A 24,827-nucleotide genomic window follows, 5' to 3' on the forward strand; every position below is an offset into this window, starting at 1 on the left:
TACACTACAGCCCCCCTCGTGTAGTTTTTCTGCCAGTATATGATCACTAATTCCCCCAACAACATTAGCTACATCGACAAAAGCACTCTTCCATCTTCATAGCTGCATCTACACTGAGTTTTCGGGGACGGGGGGGGAATTGACATAGCAATGTCTCTGTTTTTTTTCACTCCCGTGACCAACACAGGTATGCCTTATAAGCATAGATCTAGCCAGAGGGGAATCAAGCCATTTTCATTAATGACATATGTGATTTTCATGGGTCTCGTTCCCCTTTTGTAATTAATGTTAACACTCATAGTCTCTGTTTGACAAACGCTGGCCCAGAACAAAATCACCTTGAAAGCTCATATGTTACCTTCTCTACATCAGAAATTTTACCAGTTTCCCAGGTATAGGTATACCAGAATAACTCTCATGTGGACACTCTTGTTCTGGTGTAAGTGTGGCTTTCTCACATTAGCTTCAACCACTTCCAGTGAGATATACACTAAACCAAAAAAGGCAGAAATAACTATCCACAAGAGAGTCATAGATTCCAAGGCCTGAAGGGACCATTAAGACCATCTAGTCTGACCTCCTGTATAACACAGGACTCAGAACTGCCCCCAAAATAATTCCTAGAGCAGATCTTTTTAGAAAAAAAAATCCAATCTTGATTTAAAAATTGCCAAAGATGGAGAATCCACCACGATCCTTGGTAAGTTTTTCCAATGGTTAATTACTCTCAGTGTTAAAAAATGTATGCCTTATTTTCAGTGTGAATTTGTCTTGTTTCTACGTCCAGCCATTGGATCTTGTTATATCATAATAAGTATCTATAAGTACCTACCTGGGGAGCAAATCCCAGATGAGTCCAGAAGTTCTCTTATGGCCTGTGCCCCTTCTGGCCTGAGTAGCTATGAATTTTAATGAAAGAGACAAGATGGCTGAGGTTATATTAACCCTACTTCTGTTGGTGGCAGGGACAAGCTTTTGAGTTTCACCGAGCTCTTCTTCAGATACTACCTCACCCACCTTCGCTCTCTCATATCCTGGGGCCAGCATGGATATAACAGCACTGCAAACAACAATGAATTTTAATTTAAGTTAGGTGTTTTTTGTAAATCACACTAGCCACCTATTTTCATATTTAGGCACATAAATACCTTAAAAACCCTGGCCAAGTACCCAATTCCCATTGATGTATTTGAAATTCTTCACCTTACGTCATTTGGCTGTGATTTTCAAAGAAGACCAAGGGAGTTACATTCCCAAATGCCATTGACATATATGGATATCTAACTCCCCTAGTCTCTATTGTAAATCTCAGCCTACGGTCTATATTTTTAAAGATATTAAAGCACCTAATGGGATTTTCAAAAGCATCTAGCTGATTAACTCCCATTTAAATCAAAGATTTTAGGAAAGTAGATACTTCTGAAAACATCGCTAGGTACCTAAATACCTTTACAAATATGGCCCTAACTGACTACCCCCAGGCCAGACAAGGAATCAGAGGGGAGCCAGGAAAAGACCCCCAAATGTTTTTTTCTGATCTCTCAGTGGTGTGAGGTTTGCAAGCAAAAGGCATTTCAAAGGTGTCCCTGTGAAGTCCAGATAGTTGAACCTCCTACAGAAGGGAAATTCTGACATTTTGAAATTTAATCAGAATGAAACCAAACAATTTCAAAATGTTTGGAAAAAATCTTTTCAGGTCAATCAAAACTTTCCCTTTTTATAAAGTGGACATGATTTTTTCTGATTTAGACATTTTTAAAATGTGACTCTATATTATATAAAATTAAATAAATGTTGGGGAGGGGCAACTGAAACATTGCATTCTGACAAAGTACATTTCAACATATCAAAACACTTTGTTTCAGTTCTATTTCCCCCCCCAAAAACTTTCATCAAAAGCAATATGTTCCAAATTTTGACCAAAATTGGCACATTCCAAAGTTTGTCAAAACCAACATGTTGCCATGGAAAGTTTATATTTTGACTAAATGGCTATTTCTGGTGCAGAATGTGCTGTTAGTAAATTTGTAACCAGGTGTACTGTGAAGTCATGAAGTTCGGGCTTCCTTCCCAGCCCCCATCACCAGCCCAAAATCCCAACTTTCGGTTTTTTAACATCTATCCTTCACACAGCTTTCTGTACCAAAGGAAGGCATTTCCTTAAATGCAACAAATGTCCAGAACAGGTGTCCGTTGATTCTCAGTGGGCTTTGGGTGTCTCCTGAGCATGCACCAGCCCCAAACAGCTATACCCTGAAGCAGAAAGCACTGGAACATGAATGGGGAATAACCATTCACTAGGGAGATCCAGCTACTAGTAGGTTGGCAATGTAGTCTGAGCTGCAACTTCTTATGGTCTCTGTCTGTCATTGCAACCCAGCTCCACATGGAGTTTCTGACATTGGGGTCCTGAACCTCTTCTAGGAGTTGGCCAGGGTGGTGTTATGGGCGAGGAAGAGAAATTTAAGCTTGATGCAAGGGAGAGCTAGGGAGAGGAGCCAGAATGGACACTGAACTAATCAGATGGACAGGTGAGGATGCCTGAATTTTTGGCAGTCTGGAGAGTGTGTGACATGGGTGTGAGGGAGGTAGGAATTAGACAATACTAATGGGATGTTAGTTTGCTTCTTATAGAAGCTCTAGAAGGACCACCAGGTTCTGTGCCTTTCAGCAGTAGGTGGACTTATCCCAGTAGGCACAAATTGCCTCCTCAGCACCAAACCCCACACCAGATAACACTTGAACATGTTTGTGGAATCTCCCCCAACCTTCTTTGCTTGTACCTCTGGATAGTCCAGTGACTGTAGGTTTGGCAGCATGGTTGTAACTACTTCTCCACCTCAACTGCCTGACAGATGGAGGTGAACTTTCCTTTAGAGCTGTAGGTCCAGGACCAGACGGGATGATGCTTAGTAGTGGTGGGTGCATTTTCCCCAGGAGGCCTAAATGACCTTTGGCATTTGAGCATCTCTATCCTTCTCTGTTTGTACCTGTGAAGAATCCGATGACTGTAAGTTTCACAGAGTGGTTGAAAGCGGCATTTCTTATGGGCTCCTTGTTCCATTGCAATCCTGCACCACATGGGAATGTCAACCCTTGTGACCCCAAACCTCTGATAATAGTTGGCCGGGTGGAGTTGTGCTAGGGATTGAGGATGTTTCAGTTTGATGCAAGAAGGAGCTGCAGGGTGGGACCAAAGAGGGGTCAGGTTGACAGGTGAGGAAAATACTGCTAACGTTTGAATGTTGGACAGACAGAAATGACCATGCCTCCACTTGGAAGAAGTAGGCCATTATGTTCCTGGATACACAGGTCATCATTCACAGCCTTTGTTAACTACAGCCCCTCACACAGCGCTGCCATGCCAGATGGCAGGCTGTTCTTTAATGATGGGATTTTCAAAAGAATTTGAAATTCAATAGAAGTCAAGTACCTAACTCCCTGAGGTTTCCTTGAAATCGTAGCCCCAGTCCTTCAAGGTGCTGATGAATAACTTCAGCATCAATAGTGGGATGTTTAAAGGAGCCTAATGGAATTAGATGCCTGACTTCCATTAAATTCCAGTACATGTGGGTGCCTGAATACCTTAGGCTCATTTGAAAATCTGATCCGAGATCTATAGGGTGGGGATCCATAGGGAAATGCACCACTAACTGGAATGTGCATTTATCTCTACAGGGCTCAGATTGATTTCACATCAGTGCTAGTGCAGACTGAAAAGTGTTTTACTTGGTGGGGGGGGGGAAGTGTTCAGACAATAAATCAAAACTAAGGCAGATTTTCTTTTCAGTTTTCAAAAACTGGATATGGTAAAATGTTTCCTTTTTTGGTACAATGTTTGAGAGAAAAAAATTGCTCCTTTTCAAAATTAAAAAAAAAAATCAAAATATTTTATGTAAAACCAAACTGAATACAGGCTGGGTTACACAAGAGGGCAGACTCAGTGACCCCAGTGGTCCCTTCCAGCCTGGGAACCTATCAAGAGAATATTTTTAACCAAAACTTTTGTTTCCAGGTTTTCATCTAAGAACCAATTACTTTTTAACCAAAATGCCAATTATAAAATACATAGATAAATAAATATTTTGAGCAGCCCCTGTCAGCCCCAGGCAGCTCACACCGTAAGCTAGGTGTCATTGGGAGGTGAGTTCTACTGACATGGGGCCTGACATTCTAGGACACCAGGTTCAGACAGATTCAGCAGCCAGGTGTCTGACCCTACACTGGTTGTTGCATCCCTGCTCTCAAGAGACTTTGGGCACTGGGGACATGAGTCTTTCCTCTCTTCACCCCCAGGGGCTCACAGGACAAACAGCTGCCTGCTAGACACATTATGTTCTCTTTCCTCCCAGGTACTGCTTGCACTTGTGTACATTGTCGGGGTGCCCACCACCTCCTGGAGCTTCACGTTCATGCTACGACTGGGGAAGACTGTGAGGGAGTCTTTGGGCAGCTGAAGGAAGCACTGGAAGGCAAGTGGACCAGCGGGACTAGATTTAGCACCTGTCTCTGTTTCAAATCATTTAAGATGGGATTTTCAAATGGAGGTCCAAAGTGCACTTCCTTGAGCACCTTACATAAACCTAGCTAACATATGAATGAATCGCTGCATGCTTGTTCCATGACAACATCCGTGTATTGCCAATATTTTCACAAATCCCTAGGGCTGTTCTGACACACACACAGGCTGAGGTTTTCAAAAGGGCCTGAGGCAATTAGGACCCCAAATCCTGTTGCCTTTCAATGGGAGCTGGGCACCGAAACTGCCTTAGTCCCCCTTTGAACATCCCTGTGCCCCTGAACATATCTAATAGCGTGTCCCAAAGCTCATCTCATTTACCCACTATTTTAAGCAGGTGAGAAGAGTAAGAATTCCTACAAGAAGTGCTGTGAAGTGCATGAAACCTGGGGTTCGATGACCTGGGAAGAAAGAATGGCAGAGTGCGCTAAACTTGTCAGGATTTTTGAAATGGAACTTGGAGGCAAGTCATATAGAAACCTTTTGTCACTTAGATGGGGCTTTTCAAAGGCAGCCAACACCTTGACTTTCCAAATGATCTCTCCAGAGGTGGGAGCAAAGAACCAGATGTGTCCTAAAAGGAAGAAAATTCATCATTTAACCATTTTCCTGCATAATTCACCATTTCAAGTGTTTCAGTTCTATCTTCTTCTATTTCCCCCTCACTTAAAGGGGAAAAAGCAGAGAGTTCCGATAGCTCTTATGATAGAATAGCTGTGTTCGAATATAGTGCCAGTTTATGCTCAAGAGGAATGTCACGCAAGGAAATAATTTGGCAACTTCTCTGAGTAAGTTTAAAAAATATATATTTGTCATTGATTTATTTTGGTTTCTGTAAGAACAGAAAGGGGTCTGGGCACCCTTGACAATCATTCCAAATATAAAACAACATATAGTGACTCATACAGCACTCCACCGCTAACAGCTCTGCAATAATGAGCTTTGCAGAAGGTCCAACGATAGTCTCGCTATGGGCACAGTTGGGTGCAAAACCAGAGAGACCTTCCTAACCGGCGCTGACAAATTCAAAATGGGTCAGAAAAGAGCTACGAGAATTACCTGAGGCCTGAAAAAAAATCAGCCTCTTAAAGAGAGACTAAGGCCATACCTACAAGTACAGCACTGCAGTGGGGCAGCTGTACCGAAGGAGCTGCACTACTGCAGTGCACCTGGTGAAGATGCTCTATGCTGACAGAACTCTCCCATCGGCATAATAAAACCACCTCCGTGAATGGCTGAAGTTATGTTGGTGGGAGAAGCTCTCCCACTGACATAGCGCTGTGTGCACGAGCACTTATGTTGGTGTAACTTATCTTGCTCAGGAGGGTGGTTTATTCATACTTCTGAGCGACATAAATTATGCCAGCATAAACTGTAGTGTAGACATAGCCTAAGGAAGTTCAGTCTATTTAGCGTAACAAAGAGAAAAGAAGAAGTGACTTGATCACAGTCCATAAACACCTGGAGAGGAGATTTCTCAGTGCAGATGGCTCTTTGCTCTAGCAGATAGCAGCAGATCCAGCTTCATTGGCTGGCAGCTGAAGGTTAGAGGTATGGTGTGAAATTTTAACAGAGGGGAAATTCACCACTAGAAAATGTATCTATCCATGTTTTGGATTCTCCATCAGCTAGAGTTTTTAAATATAGATTAGAAGTCACTTTTGTAAAGATGTTATGGGACTGATTCAGGAGTTACTGTGTGAAATTCACTGCCCTGTGTTATGTAGTAAATCAGATTAGACATGATCCTTTCTGGCCTAAACAAAAACAAAAAATAGATTTGTTGAATCTTTCCAAACATCTCCCTCTCTTACACTGAGAAGCTACATCTTATGTTCCTCCAGTGAGCACAACATTGTCGGTATGTCAAAGAGCAGTGCATTCTCCGCAATGTCTGCTTCAATTTCAAGTTCTGGGGGGATTTGCTATGTGGAAGCAGAGCTTTGCTGCACCCAAAAAGAGGGTGAGAACTGTGTTTTTCTCTGACAGCTATATAAACCTCCCACGCTGGTGGGGGGGCACCCTTGTTCACTCCACTGGTCGCCCTGTCTAGGTTAGGTTGACTTACAGCCACTGCAGTAATTATTGCGGTTTTTCATGTCCTCGCTACCTTCCTTCTGTCAATGGTGCACTCTCTCCTCAAACCCCATCCCCATCCCAAAGCTGCTCCTGAGTTATGCCTGTGTAAATGCATAGAAACACCCATTGTCAGTGGGTATTGCACCCACTCCTAATGGCCCAGCACGTAGGAGTCCCTGCATCCTGATGTTCTGGCAGCACAGGCTGTCAGTTGGTGTGGGAGCTAGAAAACCAGAAAAGCACGCCCTGTTCTTCTGAGTCCAGCAGCCCCAGAGGAAAAATCACCTCTGTGTTTATTGCAATTACTCTACAAGTGGCACTGTGCTGAGTTCCTTTTAATCAGCAAACACCCATCTCCGCCCCCACTCACACCTACTAGCAACCGAGAGAGAAAAAGGAAGAACGTATCTCCATATTTCCTTTAGCTATTTTTTTTTACTTATTTTCTGCTCTGATATTTAGCCTGATTTTTCTTGCCCAATAGGAATTGTATCGAGCACATGTAAATTGTTATGGAAAACCGAGATCTGTATCTGCCACTGGATGTGGGGGAGCACCAACAACTTTCTGTACAAATGTCGTAAGCAAAATGCATTTGAATTTCACTTTTCACATCTGTATATACATCCCTGGAGTGAATTTCCCTGTTTTTTAAGGTTCTGTTTTGACAGTGATTAGATTAAACAGAAAGGAATGAGAAAAGGGCAGCTGTGTTGTATAATGGGCAAAAGGAGGCAGCAGAGATAGGAAAGAGGCAGCTATAGGGTATAGGGGGCAGCATAGGGTGAGTATATAGTGGGTCAGACCAATGGCCTTCAAAGAAGGAGAAAAGAGCAGTTATACTGTATAATGGGCACTAGGGACAGCAGAGGGTGGGGGTGGGGAAGGGGTGGCTATATCCTATAATGGGCACTAGGGGCAGCAGAGGGTGCACGTGAAGAAGCAGCGGCTACACTGTATAATGGGCACTAGGGGCAGCAGAGGGTGGGGGCGGGTAAGGGGCGGCTATACTGTACAATGAGCACTGGGGGCAGCAGAGGCTGAGGGGTGGGGAGGACATGACTATACTATAGCCCATAAATACTTTTGAAGATAGTGTCATGAAAATTATCACAAATTTTGTATCTAGTAATCTACTTATCGGCTCCCCGTTGTAGAGTTGCCAACTTTCTACCTGCACAAAACTGAACACCCTTGCCCAGCCCCCAGTCCTGCCCCTCCTCCGAGGCCTTGCCTCTGACCCGCCACTTCTCTGAGGCCCCGCCACAACTCACTCCATCCCCCCTCCCACTGTTGTTCGCGCTCTCCACCCTCACTAACTTGCTCATTTTCACTTGACTGGCTCCGAGGTTTGGGCTGTGGAAGGGGGCTCTGGCTCTGGCTGGGACTGAGGGGTTCGAAGGGCAGGAGGGGGATCAGGGCTGGGGGCTGGGGCGCGGGAGTGGGTCAGGGTGCAGACTCTAGGTGGTGCTTACCTCAGGCAGCTCCCGGAAGCAGTGGCATGTCCACCTTCCGGCTCCTATGTGGAGGCGTGACCAGGTGGCTCTGCGCACTGCCCTGTCCACGATTCCCGGCCAATGGAAGCTGCAGAACTGGCACTTGGGGCGGGGGCAGCACACGGAGCCCCCTGGCTGCCCCTACGCATAGGAGCCGGAGTGGCGACATGCCGCTGCTTCTGGGACCCACACAGAGCCACTGCAGGGAGGGAGCCTGCCTTAGCCCCACTGCGCTGACCGGATTTTTAACAGCCCAGTCAGTGGTGCTGACTGGCACCGCCAGGGTCCCTTTTTGATCGGGCATTCCGGTCGAAAACAGGACACCTGGCAACGCTAGACCTCATTCCCATGTTACCTGAGTGCCCAGTGACATCTGTGAATTCCCTACAAGACAGAAAAATATTGTTATTCCCATTGAACAGATGGAGAACTGAGCTACAAAAATGAGAAAAGACTTTCTCAAGGTCACAGAGGAAGGGTGTTTAGGTCTATGACAATTATCACAGGTGTATGAACATTCTTGTGCACGAGAGAATAAAAGTGGCAGTAAAAAGGCAATTTCTGCTTTTTGTTCCAACAAACTTTTGTGAATAGTTTTTGTTTTGTATTACCCATTAATCACTATTTGACAGCTAGTGTGGAAATGTATTTGACAAGGTTCTTTTTTAGAAGGAAATTGCAAGGAGTCCAAAATTCTCTTTAAGGCTAGAGGCATTCTCTAGAGCTGGTCAACATTTCTCAAATGATATTTTTATTGTGAGTGGAAAATGGCCATTTTCTAAAATCAAATTTTTCACAGAAAAAAAGTGTCGAAATTTTCTGGGAAATTATTAGATTGAAATCTCTGTCATTGTTGTTCACGAAAAACAGATAATGCTTCCATCCCTGTGGAATGAAACAACTTTGAAATTTCAACTTTTTTTGCAGGGGCAGGGGAATTTTTTGACCAGCTCCAACTGCCTTTCTGGGTGTTCATGGGAAGTAAATAAAAGGGACTTCAAATGCAACAGAAGGGAATGTGGGGCTTTATTTGGACAGATGACTGTCAACAGGTTGTTGCTGTATTTATCCCACTCCATAGTGAGCTAGTGTCAAAGCAAACCTAAAATGTGCCTGGGTTTTAGTATGATTCTGAACTTACCCTGAGACAGAACTTCTTAATAAGGCAGCCGGGATTCTCCTAAAATGGAGTTTTACCAAACGCTAGCTCAGATATGTGTTTGTGGACGATGCTCATGTGCCACTGAGACGGTTTAGAGGCTAATTTCTCAAAATTAGAGCTGAGGTTTTTCAAGGAGCCTAAGGGCAAGATTTTGGTTCCTAAAGATACCGATAGACATCTGGGGTTAAAGGGATTTTGACACCTAAGACCAGATTTTTAAAGGTATTTAGACATTGCTGCGGTCAGTGTTGCAACACCTGACTGATTTAGGACTACAGACTGTCAAAGGGATTTTGGCTCCTAAGTGCCTAAATCCCTTTTGAATATTGAGATTTAGCCTCCTAAATCAGTTAGGTGCTGAGCACAGCGGTGCCTAAATACCTTTAACAATCTGTGCCCTGGGCACTTTTGAACATCCCACTGGGCCTCTCTCTGTATCTTTAGGCACCAACCCATCTTTGCAAGTGTGGCCCCTCATGGTAATTACAAAAGTACTAAGCAGGGTAGGCTCCTAACTCCCACAAGTTTCAAATGGAATTCGGTACCTGTCAGTGACCAGGATGGGGGATGTCATGCCTAATGGCTAGAGCAGGAGTCAGACCTAGTGGTTACAGCAGACACAAGTAGCTGAAATCGGAGCTGAGGGTCAGTGCCAGAGTCAAAGGTCAGTGGCCGGTGCTGAGGGTCAAAGCCAGAGTCAGAAGCCAGAAATCAGAGCCGGTTACCTGGAGCAAGGCAAGGTGGGTGCAAGGCTGGGCACAGGGCAGGATCAGGAGCTCTCGCAGCCATGGGTAAATGCTTTGAGCAGCCAGTGCCCTGCCACTGGTCATAAGAGCAAGTCTGCAGATGCCTACAGCCAGTTGGGTGGTTGGGCTAATCAGGAGGCTCAGCGGGGGGCCCAGTTGTGGGAGGGGGAGGGGTTAAACTAGCATGTAAGCAGGCTAGCTTTGAGTCATTACTCTTGACAGTGCCTAACCCGCTTAGGTGCCTTAGGAAATCCCACTAGAAGTTTATCTGCCAGTTTAGGCACCTTTGAAAATGCACATAGAATTCAGGGGGATTTAGGCACCTCAGTCATTGTGACCCCTTGGAAAAATCACAGCCTAAAACAATATGTGGATGCACTTTCGCAGGTGAAGCCCAATCCACTGGCTTGACCAACCACAAATTCATCCACTTGATCGACGCCGGCATTGCCATAAATTCCGCCTACCCCCTCGTTCTGCACCCAAAGAGGAAAGTGAAACTGATCCTCTTCTTCGACTTCAGCGATGGGGATCCTTTTGAGGTAACTACTGTTATTTATTGTGATGTCTCCCAACGCCCCAATTGGGATCAAGCACTACACAAATACCCAGGACTTGACCCATGGCCCAGTGAGGTTACACTGTTGTTAGCAGCAGTAATTTAGATTCCCTGAATGTTCTGTGGGAATCACAATTTGAGATGTGTGAACATATAGGATCCACTGGGAATATTTACCTTATTACCTGCAAGGTCGCTTGGGCTTGGGGTAAGGGCATGTGACCAGTCATGACATTTCTTTCCCTTTGGATATCATGGAAGAAGAGGAAATTCCTTGAAGTTCAGTTTTATTCTGTGTAAAAATGGCATCTGCTTACTCCACAGATGTGCCCCTGTGTGTATCACAGTCTTATCTGATGTGCTAAATGACAGCCATTAGGTTTGACCACTTTTTATTTATGTTAGCACCAAAGAGCCAAGAGCACTCTAGCAGGAGGAGACGGGGTCAGTAGAAATGTGAACTGAGTTCCAATAAGTCAGTTAGAACTCTGCAAACTCACTAACCTCAGCCTCACATATGACTAGTGCGCCATAGGTGATATTGTCTCCCTCTAGTGGCCACACTACTATAACACTTTGCTACTTTGTTTACATCAAGTACAAGTTTTCCTATAGGTGAATTTGTAAAAAAAATGAAACAAAACAGAAATCAGACTTGGGCTTTTGGAGGAGCTGAAAATCTGGGTTTCCATTTCTGTTTATTACCTTGGGCTGAGGTTTTCAAAGTCACCTAAGGGATTAATTTTAATGGGAACTGGGCATCCACATCCCTTAGGAGCTTTTGAAAACCTCAGCCACAGTATATGCATTGTTATGCAAAGATTCTGGTTACACAGATATGGCAACAGGGTCATGTTCAGTTTCTCCTGGAGGCCCTCGATTGGTCAGTCCCTTAGAGGCTACTTGGAATGTTTGTATACTAGAGGTAAGGAGTATTTTTAACTCTCTAGCCTGGCCATATTAGTGACGTCACATTTTATTAGTGGAGATGGTCATTTTTTTTATTTATTTATTTTAAAATCACTTTTCCCTCCTTCCCAGACCATCAAGAAAACTGCCAAGTACTGTGAGGCAAATTACATCCCATTTCCCAAGATAAACCCAGAAAAGCTGAAGGACACAGATACCCCCTCCAGTTGCTACATCTTCAAAGGAAAAGACGTTCCCACCGTCATGCACTTCCAGCTCTTCAACAAGAAAAATTGTCCAGGTAACTTAATTGTACACCTCTTCTAAAATTATGGGCTAAATTAACAACGGGACTTTGGTGCCTCATTGCCGGTTTAGCCAACGAAATGTCAGAATCAGGCCTCATTGGGAATCACAAAAGCCCTGCTCAGCTCCCACCAAACTCTGTAGGAGCCTGCACTTGCTCAGGGCCTCAGTTTTTGCAGGAAAGTGTCTGTGTTTCTGTCTCTGGGCATGTGCACTGCTGCCCCATCCCAGGCTTCCAGATGCCTAAGCCCCAGCACGATGCACAAACTGCAGGAAGAGAGGTGTTCTTCTGCTTCACTGAGCTGTGAGCTCCAATCTGGTTGACCTGCTGGATTGGGCTACGACTATAGCAGGAGGAGGGGGGACCCCCTCCCTCATAACTACTAGCCCAGGGGTTACAGTAGTCACCTAGTATGTGGAGGGCCTTGGTTCACCACCCCCTGCAGCTCCCATTGGCCGGGAACGGGGAACCGTGGCCAATGGGAGCTTTGGGGGTGGTACCCTCAGGTGAGGGCAGCGCGCGGAGCCCTCTGCCCCTGATCCCCCAGGGCTGCAGGGATGCGGTGCCGGCCGCATCCGGAAGAGGTATGGGGCCAGGCCAGGCACGGAGCCTGCCTTAGCCCTGCTGTGCGCTGCTGCCACCCCAGAGCCGCACAAGGTAAGTGGTGCCAGACCAGAGCTCAAAACTGAATCCCTCTTGAACCCCACACCCCAACCCCCTGCCCTGAGCCCCCTGCCACACCCCTCCTGCACCCCAACCCCCTGCCCTGAGCCCCTGCCGAACCCCTCCTGCACCCCAACCCCCTGCCCTGAGCCCCCAACCTCCTGCCCTGAGCCCCCTCCTGCACTCCGGATCCCCTCCTGCACCCCAACCCCCTGCCCTGAGCCCCTGCCGAACCCCTCCTGCATGCCAACCCCCTACCCTGAGCCCCCTCCAGCACCCTGCACCCCCCCCACACCGCATACTCCCTCCCGCACCCCAATCCCCAGCTCCAGCCCTACATTCATGGCCGTGCATGCAATTTCCCCACCCAGATGTGGCCCTCGGGTCAAAAAGTTTGCCCACCCCTGCTATAGAGTGTCTGTCGTCACAGCTGAGAACCCCAAGCAGAGACAGGTACCTCCCTCCAGCCTGGACTTGGGTGCTGAACTCCATCTGCGCTTAGCACACCCCCCTCTCCTGGGCATCTCCAGCCTAGCATGCTGGCCTTTGTGGATCATTTTCCCAGGAGCCTCTCTCTCTTCATTGCACCGGGAGCCTGGGCGCCTAACTCAGCCTTTGTGAATCCCACCCAGTGATTTTTCTAGGGTTCTAAAATTAGGCGCTGTGACTCTCAGTAACTCAACACCTGAGTTCCACTGTGAACTTCACCCCATGTGTCTGAATCGGAGCTCAGAGACTGAAATGGAGCTACACCTGACTGACTGGTGAAAATGAGCAGAGGAGCTCAAGTATTGCAACTGTCTACCAGAGCTGGGTCCATCTAACCCTCTGTGCTGACTCTGACAGTGGCTAACACCACATGATTCACAAGGAGAGGCACAAAACCCTTTAATAAACAATTAAGAATAAACCTTTCCCAGGGAAGTAGTTCATGTATGGGTTTATTCAGGCAGGTTTAATATCTTTTGCATTGTCTTTTAATCCAGCCTGATACAACCATGGATGTTCATGTAATATCCAACCCTTCCTACAATCCTTCTGAGAACTGGGTCCTGCTAGTATGCTGCAGCAATGAGTTCCACAGATCACTCATGTGCTCTACTAAATAATCTCCCATCACCAGTTTTAAATGTGTGGCTTTTCAATTCTTTGAGAGTCACCCTGGAGACAGAAATTAGGCCCTTTGGTTCATGCTAATCAAGCCAAAAGTGCAAATCCTTATTGATCAATGTTTTAAATAATTTTATTTATATTTTACCCAAATCAAATGGATTTCTCTGGATTTGCACCCTTTGTAACTGAGAGGAGATGTGGCAGAATAGATCACTTTCAGCAGGGAGTGGAAAGGGGGATACAAACTCTCTTGGACTCAGTGGACAGATTCAGCTTTGACCTGCTGCACTGTAAATACAAATGCAGATCCTCAAAAGGATTTGGGCACCTAACTCCCATCAACCTTATGGCTGTCCAACAAAAAAAGGTGTCTGAAAGATTATTCTGCATTTTCCCTAGTTTGCAAAGGGTAGTGAAATAAAATAGATAAACTGAGAGAGGTGGGTAGGGGGTAACTCATCAGTAGAGCACCTCCTTGTGGCCAGGGGTGGCCTAGCAGCTCTCTCCCCATCTGGAGCCCCCAGCTGATCACCACCCTGGTGGGCTGCCTTTTCCCAGGACTTGTCCCTCCAGCCAGGTCACAATGTACATCCTCCCCTTCCTGGGTACCAGGTTCCCACAAATAAAGGTCCAGTGTCCTTATATCAGGTCTCTGGCACCAACTCTACATCCTAGGGAGCTTGCACAACCTTGCCCCATGGCTTCCAGTTGTCCTTGTCCCCTTCTCAAGGACTCTAGGCCGTTTTCTCCAGTGGCTGATAGGAGAACCCTGGCCCTCACACTCTACTGGGTGTCAGTCCAGGGGCCCTATAAACAACAGATGAGTTCTGATCCTTCAAGCTTCTGCTGCTGCTGCCTTCCTGGGCTTCCTCCTCCCATGCCTTTTACAGGCCTTCTTCCTCCACAACATCTTAAGGTTCAGCTTTGTTTCAGGGCCAGGGCTCTCCCCTTCAATCCTCTAACACAAATCCCAGGCTGCAGGCCTTGTTAAAGGCCAAGAAGGATACTGTGGTTGCAGAAGGGCATCCCAAGGGTAGGCAGAGGCAGCAGGTCCAAACCCTCCTTGCCAATGATGAGTGGCAATTATACTGCAATCCGCCCCAGTGAGCGGGGGCTAGATGGTGACTGGCAGTAGCCCATGACTGAGGCAAGGTGGGGATAGAGGGTTGGGGGTTCCCCTGGGTGGGGAGACCCTGAGACTGCGGGGGTATTGCCAGGGGGCAGCACCCAAAAGACAAGGGGCACCGGGTCCTGGGAGGGACAAGGGGACCAGCGGCAAGTGGGACATCGGCCTGCAGAGTGCGCTCCGGAGCTGGAAAAAGAGCTAATTCCCAGGACACCAGCAGGAGGTGCCACAGGGGTGAGTCCTGCCTTGTTACAATCTCATATTTGTCTTTGTTGAATTTCATTTTGTTCTCTATAGCCCTGTTCTCCAATGCATCAAGATCCCTTTGAATCTTACCTCTGTCCTCCAAAGTCCTCTAGATTTGTGTCATCTAGAAACTTGACCAGTATGCTCTCTATTCATACATGCAGGTTTTTAATAAAGCTGTTAAACACCAGACCCAGAACAGATCCCTGGGGAACCCCATCTGAGACCTCCTTCCAATCCAACATCATTCCATTAATAGTTACTCTTTGTTTGTAGTTGTTTAACCAATTATGGTTTAACCACTTAATAGTAGTTCTGTCGAGCCTGCATTTCTCCAGCTTACTGATCAGAATGCCATGTGAGACTGTGTCAAAAGCCTTGCTGAAGTCCAGGTATATTATGTCCACTGCATTCCCCCATCCACCAAATCAGTTACCCTGTCAAAGAAGGAAATAAAGCTGGTTTGACATGATTTGTTTTAAGTAAATCCATGCTGGCTGCTAGTGATTATCCCTTCATTCTCCAGGTATTCACAAATTAAATCTTTTATACGTTGCTTTAGTAGTTTCCCAGATATTTAAGTCAGCCTGATTGGTCCATAGTTCCCCGGCTCGTCATTTTTCCAATTTTTAAAGATGAGCGCTATGTTAGCACTTCTCCAGTCTTCCGGGACCTCTCCTGTCATCCGTAAATTCGTAAATATTATTGCCAGTGACTCCGAGATTTCTTCAGCTAATTCCTTCAGCCCTGCTGATCTGAATTCATTCAAATTGGTCTGAAAATCTGTGACATGTTCTTTACTTATGTAGATCTGCTTCCTTTCCCCTTTATTGTCTATGATAATGTCACTAGTTGTCTGGTCACATGTTATTTTGTGTGGGGGAAAAAAACTAGGAAAAACTTTCTAACTCTAAGGGTAGTTACACTCTGGAATAGGCTTCCAAGGGGTGTAGTGGAATCCCCATCTGAAGATTTTAGGAACAGCTTGGACAAAAACCTGTCAGGGATGGTCGAGGTACACTCGGTCCTGCCTCAGCACAGGAAGCTAGAGTTGGTGACCTCTCAAGGTCCCTTTCAGCCTGACATTTCTGTGAGTCTATGAAAACCTCAGGACTTGGCTATGTTGTTCCCCTGCCTCTTTAGGTATCTGGATTCTATGGTTCTGGGAGCAGTAAAAGTGTAAAAGCAGTACAATTGTTTCCCTCTATTTGGCACTGTGACAGGGATGGGACTCACCACCTGGCGCCTCCTGCTGGTTGTCTCTGGGAATTAGCTCTGTCCAGTGGAGCGCACCCTCCTGGTGGTGTCCCATCCTCGGTTGGCGTCTGAGCCCGCGTCGCTCACCAGCTTGCATCATCCTTTTCAAGCCACTGCCCTCTGGCAGTGCCCTTAGTCCATCCACACCCCCTTCTGGGGGAGGGGTGTCAATTAACTGTCTCTTTGCACCCCAGCCAATGTGGGCAACTGCACCCCCAAAGTCACACCCCTCTTGGCAGGGGGTTGGTGCAGCCCAAGACGGCCACTCCCATCGGCCGGATGTAAGGCAAGGGAGAAGGGGGGGACCCAGGCCCCCCCACTACTCTGGGTCCCAACCCAGGGACCCTCTAGTGGCAGCCGTCCTGCCCTCCTTCTCTCCCTCCATCTGGGCCGCTTCTCCTTTGGCCCCTCGCACCAGCTAGGCCCTTCCCCTCAGGGCCTGCAGCCTGGCAGACACTGGGCTGGAGTTCCCTTCTGCTCCCCCGAGCCTGCCCAGCACTGCGCTGTCCCAGGTGCTAGTCTCCCACCTCTGGAGACAGACTTTCCCCTCTAGAAGGCCTGTGACAGACTGCCTGCTCTCTCTCTGAGCAGCCTTTTTATAGGGCTGAGCCTGGCCCTGATTGGCTGTCTCCAATCTGGGCCCTGATTGGCTCCCACTAAGCCCTTCTCTGATTGGCTGCCTGTCTGCGCAGGCGCACTGGCCTGCTGCAGCCCACACTCTCAGGGAGTGGGGCAGTCCGCCCCACTACGGGCACTTACCCACCTGTTTTATTCCTAGGTGAAATAGAGGACTTCAGAGACAGGTTTACCACCTTTACTTCATCCTACCCAGAGGATGATGTCAAACAACTCCTCAAAAGAGCAAAGATGAATGTATCAAACAACAAGGAGAGGATTCGGAAGGAGATCCAGCAGATTGTGTCCTCCTCTCATGAAGGGCAGAAAATCTGTGTCTGGCTCTGACTCGCACATTTCCAGCAAGGCTGTTCACTGTGACCAATTAGAACCTAAGTAGAGCAGGGAGGAGTTAGTTTTCCTGGATAAGATTCTCAAAGGGATTTAGGCACTTAACTGCCCCTGTAGGTGCCTGAGTCCCAGATTTAAGCACCCCTGGGATTCACAAAACTCTTGCTCAGCTGCCACAGAACTCTAGTATCTAAACTCCCTTGGCACTTAAGTTGTTGCAGTGAAATTTCCCTGGGTGCCTATGTTTCAGCCTTGGGGCATGTGCACTGCAGCCACTATCTCGGTGTTCAGGGGCCTAAGCCCCAGAGTGATTCCTGACCCAGGAAAGACAGCCATTCCTCTGCCTACCTCACCTGTGGAGCCTGAGCCTTGGTGCAAGAAGGAGGAAGATGGCCTCTCTCAGAACTGTTAGCCCAGTAGTCAGCATACTCAGCTGGGACCAAGGAGACCCCAGGTCAAGTCCCCTCACTGCCTCAGGGGGAGAAGGGATTTGAAGAGACATCTGCTACCTCTGAGGTGAGGGCCCTTGTCACTGGGCAGTGGGATAGTGTCATGGTGCGAGGGCAGGGGCGAGGGGGGGAGGATGGCGGCTTCAATCCCCCCGTTGAAGCTGTTCCACTGTTGATTAAAGGATTAAAGAGAAATTTGGCCAGAAAGAGAGAGAGAGAGCAAGAGTGAGAAGCCTGATGGCTGCAGCACTCCCCTCTGAGTTCACAGATGTGGGCTCTAGTCCCCCGGCTTATAGCCTGCAGTGGTGGTCCCCACAGGCGAGCTATGTGGAGTTTGTGCATTGCAGTGGGGCTTAGGCATCTGTATGCCTAGAGCAGGGCAGCCATGGACACGCCCACGGGCACCTAGGGAACTCTTACTACCAAAACTTAGGTGTCAACTGTGATAAAGCATCTACAGTGTCCAGTGACAGCTGAGTGAGGGTTTGAAAATCCATCCCATTTTGTTCCATGAGACCTACCCAGGAGATTTCTAATGCATTGTAGGCTTTATTTATTGACTGTTCAATGAATGGCACAAAAGAAGGTTATGCCATGTTATTACAAACATCCCAGGGCTACTGATACAGAAATTAACTAACAAAAGAAGAGGATCCCATTACAAATAGGAGGCCAGGTTATGAGCTCAGTGAGAAAACAAAGGACCAGCTCCCCTCTGCCTGCGGGGAAGAAGGGATTTGAGCAGGGATCTGCCATCTCGCAGGTGGCTGCCGGAACCACTGGGCTGTGAGCTATTCAGACATGGAGCATCCTCAGTTGCTCCTCCTGAAGCTGTTCTACTGGGGCTGAATAACAAAAGGGAAAGGGGATGGGATATTGGGCCCCTCCCTTCCTAGCTAAGTGCTCTAACCACCAGGCTAGATAGTCATTCTCAAGCCAGGTCTACACTACACACTGGCTCATCCATTGGCCTACAGTGGAGTGAGACTGATTTACACCAGATGGAGGATCTGGCCAATTGACTCCAAAGAAGCCAATGATTTAATCCAGTGGGGAGCTGAAGTAGGATTCTAGCCCTCGTGGTTAGAGAGGAAAGCTGGAAATGTGACCTCTACATGCTCAGGAGCCAGAAGATGAATAAACCTCCACCTAACATTGTATCTTTTCTTTTGTTTTGTTTATATCTCATCATTTTTAAGCCATTCTCATCCTTTTTTCAGACCTGTCTCATTAAGTTTGCATACATGGGTTGAGTTTCTGGGCTTGCCTTTGGGCCAGTTTCCCCTGTGATCATGGGGTGTGTCAAGGTTCCTTCCCCACTCTGAACTTTAGAGTACAGATATGGGGACCTGCATGTAAACTTGTAAGCTTAACTACCAGCTTAGATCTGGTTTTGCTGCTACCACTCCCAAGTGCTAACTCCCTTCCTTGGGTAGCCTTGAGAGACTCCTCCACCAATTCCCTTGTGAACACCGATCCAAAACCCCTTGGATCTTAAAACAAGGAAAAATCAATCAGGTTCTTAAAAAGAAGGCTTTTAATTAAAGAAAAAAAGGTAAAAATCATCTCTGTAAAATCAGGATGGAAAATAACTTTACAGGGTAATCAGATTCAAAGAGCCCAGAGGAACCCCCTCTAGCCTTAAGTTCAAAGCTACAGCAAACAGAGATAAACACTCTAGAAAAAGGAACATTTACAAGTTGAGAAAACAAAGATAAACCTAACACGCCTTGCCTGGCTGTTACTTATAAGTTTGAAATATGAGAGACTTGTTCAGAAGATTTGGAGAGCATGAATTGATGTCTGGTCCCTCTCAGTCCCAAGAGCGAACAACACCCAAAACAAAGAGCACAAACAAAAGATTTCCCCCCACCAAGTTTTGAAAGTATCTTGTCCCCTTATTGGTCCTTTGGGTCAGGTGTCAGCCAGGTTACCTGAGCTTCTTAACCCTTTACAGGTAAAGGGATTTTGGAGTCTCTGGCCAGGAGGGATTTTATAGTATTGTACACAGGAGGGCTGTTACCCTTCCCTTTATAGTTATGACTGGGTGTGCTTGCAGCTGCTGTGGACAGTCCCCTGCACACTTTACTCTTTCAACTGCCTTTACTTTGTATATGGCTCTTTTCGTACTCCCATTTGGGTACTTTCTACCAATGTCTCTTGATCTCTTACTCATATTGATAGACGTCACCACATTCTAAAAGAATATTAATTATAGATTTTCACTTTCATATTAGGAAAATAATTTATGTTTTGATTGTTGGCTGGCTGCAGGCAGGGCAGGGGATGTGGGGCTGGCTGGAGACAGGGGTTGGTGCGAGCATGGCAGGGGGTGTGGGGCTGGAGGCAGGGCAGGGGTGCAGCAGGGGCTGGCTGCGGGCAGGTGGTGCGGGGCTGGCTGGAGACAGGGGCTGACTGTGGGCAGGGGTTGCGGGGCTGGTGCAGGCAGGGGGTGCAGCAGGGGCTGGCTGCGGGCAGGGCAGGGGGTGTGGCAGGGGGTGTGGCAGGGGCTGGCTGGAGATGGGCTGGCTCAGGGCAGGGCAGGGCAGGGGGTGCGGGGTTGGCTGTGAGCAGGGCAGGGGGTGCGGCAAGGGCTGTATGGAGACGGGCTGGCTGTGGGCAGGGCAGGGCGGGGCAGGGGGGGTGGGGCGGGGTGGGGGCAGGGGCTGGCTGGGGACAGGGGTTGGCTGCAGGCAGGGCAGGGGGTGTGGCAGGGGCTGGCTGGAGACAGGGGCTGGCTGCAGGCAGGGGCTGCAGGGCTGGCTGGATACCGGGGCTGGCTGTGGGCGGGGCAGGGTGGCAGGTGCAGGGCAGGGGGGGCTGGCTGGAGACAGGCTGGCTGCGGGCAGGGGGTGCAGGGCTGGCTGGAGACAGGGGCTGGCTGCGGGTAGGGCAGGGTGTGCGACAGGGGGTGTGGGCAGGGCAGGGTGGTGGGTGCAAGTGTAGCCTGATTTAGGGTGTACTGATAATATTAATTTGGATAATATGGGAATTTAATTTATTAATGTAATTTTATTTGATTTTAATAATAATATTAATAATTATTATTATTAATATTAATTAGTATGGGTTTAGGCTCGCCAATCTGTTTGATCAGAAGATAAAAGTTCTTGTCCTGAATCAGGCTCCACAGAATTTATAAAGGACCCTCAGGGGTATGACAGGAAGCTCACATTGAGACAGATAAAGCCTTAAAGACTTTTTATTAAAATCAATAATAGTAAGTAAATGGTAAAATACTCAAGCATTACAAAGTTACAATTGCATTACTGCTATTCAAAATATACATATGATACTGTAGTATTACATGCAACAAAGCTTTGGTTAACATACTCACACCCGTCCTTGATAACCTGGTGGTAAGAGACACAGGACCAGCCTTGCAGTTCAGGTTTCTCAATTCTTGAGTGAGGGATGCAGTGCTTAGAAAATGCTAAGAGCTATCAAAGCTGACTAGGGTTTACTTGGCTAACTTAAACTTAAATCAAAACCTTATAAACAAACTAAGAATAAAACTTAGCCTACAAGTAGTAGCAGTCATCGTAGATAGATAGAGTGGAAGAAGTAAATGAGAATAGAGTAAAGTGAGAATGGAGATAGTGAGAAATGGAGAGCAGAGAGAGAGAGAAATGGAGATGGAGTAAAGTGAGAACGGAGATATGGAGATACTCTGTTGAGGTGGGTTACCTCTTTTATAGGGCAAATGCCAGACCTCCTTCCTCTTATGCCCAAATTTCATTCCTCACCCACAGAAATGTTAGGGTACACTTACCCCATAGGCTAGTATGTATGTGCGTACTGATGACAGGTATGTACGCACATCAGTCTCTTGTGGTGTACTTGTTAAGTCTGTCGGAAAACCCCCCTATGCCATTTTCCATTGTCTATTGGTCTAGATAAAAGGTCATAGACATAGGCATGGGTACTCATCTATTTAGGTAACAAGCTATAGGTCAACTTTGCTTTTTTTGAGTAAAAGGTCTTAATATAGATATGCTAACTTTGCCTTAGCTTAACATACAGGATATGGCCTGTAGGTCTCTTGCATTACAGCCAAACTCACTTTAATATAAATCTATAAACCTATTACAATAAACCAAATACTTAGGGTATGTCTACACTACAGGATTAATCCGAATTTAGATAATTCGAATTTGGGAAACAGGTTGTATAAATTCGATTGTGCGCGGCCACACTAAGCACCTTAATTCGGTTTTTAACCACATTAATTCGGTGGTGTGCGGCCACACTACCCCATTAATTTAAACACAGTAATTCGGTGGTGTGCGGCCACACTAACCCTAATTCGAATTAACAAAATCGATTTTGGCGCTACTCCGCTCGTCGAGGTGGAGTACAGAAATCGATTTTAAGTGCCCTTTAATTCGAATTAACTGGCTCTGTAGTGTGGACGGGTGAAGGGTTAATTCGGATTAACGCAGCTAAATCCGAATTAAAGTCCTAGTGTAGACCAGGCCTTAAATTATAAGAAAAGATATATATATACATATATATATATATATATATATATATATACACACACACGAGCAAGCAGGTTAGTCCTATAGGCTACACAGGGTGGTGGCTGCAGGCAGGAGGTGCGGGGCTGGAGACAGGGGCTGGCTGCGGGCAGGGCAGGGGCTGCGGGCAGGGTGGCAGGTGCAGGGCAGGGGGTGCGGCAGGTGCTGCGGGGCTGGCTGGAGACGGGGCTGGCTGCGGGCAGGGCGGTGGGTGCAGGGCAGGGGCTGTGGGCAGGGGGTGCAGGCAGGGCAGGGGTTGAGGGCAGCGTGGTGGGTGTAGGGCAGGGGCTGGCTGGAGACCGGGGCTGGCTGCAGGCAAGGTGGCAGGTGCAGGGCAGGGGCTGCGGGCAGGGGGTGCGGCAGGGGCTGGAGACAGGGGTTGGGTGTGGGCAGGGCAGGGGCTGGCTGGAGACAGGGGCTGGCTGTGGGCAGTACAGGGGGTGCAGCAAGGGCTGGCTGGAGACAGGGGCTGATGCAGGCAGGGCATGGGGTGCGGCAGGGGCTGGATTCAGGGGCTGGCTGCGGGCAGGGCAGGGGGTGCGGGGCTGGCTGGAGACAGGGGTTGGGTGTGGGCAGGGCAGGGGCTGGCTGGAGACAGGGGTGGCTGTGTGCAGGGCAGGGGGTGCGGCAAGGGCTGGCTGGAGACAGGGGCTGCGTGTGGGCAGGGCAGGGGCTGCGGGGCTGGCTGGAGACCGGGGCTGGCTGCAGGCAGGGCACGGGGTGCGGGGCTGGCTGGAGAGAGGGGCTGGCTGCGGGCAGGGTGGGGGGTACTCACGGGGAGAGCGGCTCGGAGCAGCCCGAGCAGCAGGACGCAGCCCAGGCCCAGCAAAGCAGCCGCGGACCGACCAGGCGGCAGCGGGAGCCCCAGGGCCAGAGGTCCGAGAAGCAGCAGCAGCAACAGGGCCAGGAGGTGGCCCACATGGCTCCCACAGGCAGCACAGCACCCCCGGCCCTCAGAGGAGGAATTACACACTTCCCGGCCAGACCCCATCAAAGCCGCAGTGCCCCCTCCTCGCAGGGAAGCCAGTTAGCAAGCGGTTCTAAAACCGCTTCAAAATTTAACAACCGGTTCGTGCGAACTGGCTCCAGCTCACCACTGGCTGAGGGGGTCAGAGCCAGCCCCAGCCCACCCTGTACAGTAAGTGCCCTCTCCTCCACCGGGGTAGCAGCAGCAGCCCGGGGCTCGGGGGCTATGTAAAGGGCTTGGGGCTTCCCTGCTTCTACCGCCCCAGCCCTTTAAATAGCCAAGGGAGCCCTGGGGAAGCAGCAGGGCTCCGGCGGCTATTTAAAGGACCGGGGCAGCAGAGGCAGCTGAAGCCCCGGCCCTTTAAATAGCCATCAGAGCCCCCTCTACCGCAGGTTTCTGGGGGCTATTTAAAGGGCCCAGGGCTCCCCTGCATCTACCTCCCCAGCCCTTTAAATAGCTGCCTGGCCCAGGGGAAGCGATGGGCTCCAGCGGCTATTTAAAGGGCCGGGGCGGTAGAAGCAACGGGAGCCCCAGACTTTTTAAATAGCCCCCAGAGTCCCGCCGCCTCTACCCCAGGGCTCTGGAAGCCGGGCTCTGGTGGCAATTTAAAGGCCTGGACCTCCAGCCTCTGCTGGGAGCCCCAGGCCCTTTAAATTGCCCTCTGGGGAAGCCGGGCCACCCCATTACGGCGTGCCGGCGGCGGCAAGGGTGCAGGGCCCTCTTAGGCGCGGGGCCCGATTCAGGGGAATCGGCTGAATCGGCCTAAAGCCGGCCCTGACTGGGGATGTGGACCGGGCTGCAGGGATTTCTAGCCTGTGTATGGAAGACTGGTGGACTGTTAGTTCCATCAGGGTGAGCCACTGCTCTATGCAAATCTAGCTTATAGAACTTAGATTGCAATTTTGTTTTATTTCTTAGGTGATCTACTTTGATCTGTATTCTATTACTTATACTCTGTCTTTCTGTAGTTATAAATCTGTTTTATATTTTTTACTTAAAACAGTGTCTTGTTTGAAGTGCCAAGGAAAATCTGCTCAGGAACAGGGGCCGGTGCATTATCCTCTCTACATTGAGGGAGGGGTGGACTGGATAATAAACTTACACTGGTCAGGGTTTTGACCAGGGCAAGACGGAACAGCTCTGGGGTCCTAGGGTGGGGGCTGAAGCTTCTCTATTTTTGAGTGACAGGCAAAGGCATTCATGTAGCTGCAGCCGGTTGTGTCCCTGCCTGTGTAAACGCTTGTGTGAGCGCAGGACCTGGAGAGATCTGCAGTTTGTCACAACATCACAGTGGGTAAGAGAGGAAGGGAGTCCAGACTGGTGAGACAGAAGGCTCAGCGGTACCCCAGTTCCAGGTTGCACCCTGGGATAGTCTGCCACACTCGGTTCAGTGGTGAAGGCACTCAGCCAGGTTTATCAACGAAGCATGGCCCTAGCGCCCTATGTGTGCTGCAGGTACACAAGCACATGTATGTTTGTTACAATGCACTCAGTTCACTGAGAAGTGGGATTTTCCACTCTACCCTCGGCTGGACCAAGACACCCCTTCTGCGACCCCTTTTGATGCACTGATACAAACAAGTTACATATTGCCCCTCTGATGTGGTGAGTTACCACCGTTTCCCTTGTACTTCTTGGTTCCATCAAAATATCTCTATCCATCACACTGTCATACTGACCATATCTTTAGGAGGGGTCAGTGTGTCCCTTTTAACTTCAGGCAAACACATTCCCTACCATCCT

The 24,827-nt window shown here is 48.4% G+C and overlaps 1 protein-coding gene across 1 annotated transcript; it reads left to right on the plus strand.

Annotated features, from left to right (window-relative positions):
• The first annotated feature begins 2,503 nt into the window (after nucleotides 1-2,503).
• On the plus strand, nucleotides 2,504-17,145 carry LOC113407975 (cytosolic phospholipase A2 gamma-like). Its single transcript, XM_026659224.1, has 7 exons — nucleotides 2,504-2,531; nucleotides 4,353-4,472; nucleotides 4,857-4,982; nucleotides 7,083-7,175; nucleotides 10,390-10,544; nucleotides 11,603-11,771; nucleotides 16,961-17,145. Exons 1-7 carry the CDS (start codon nucleotides 2,504-2,506, stop codon nucleotides 17,143-17,145), a joined length of 876 nt encoding a protein of 291 aa, XP_026515009.1.
• The last annotated feature ends 7,682 nt before the right edge of the window (nucleotides 17,146-24,827 follow it).

This window comes from Terrapene carolina, unplaced genomic scaffold (assembly GCF_002925995.2).
Source record: "Terrapene carolina triunguis isolate 2854851 unplaced genomic scaffold, T_m_triunguis-2.0 Scaffold612, whole genome shotgun sequence".
Taxonomy (NCBI): Eukaryota; Metazoa; Chordata; order Testudines; family Emydidae; genus Terrapene; species Terrapene triunguis.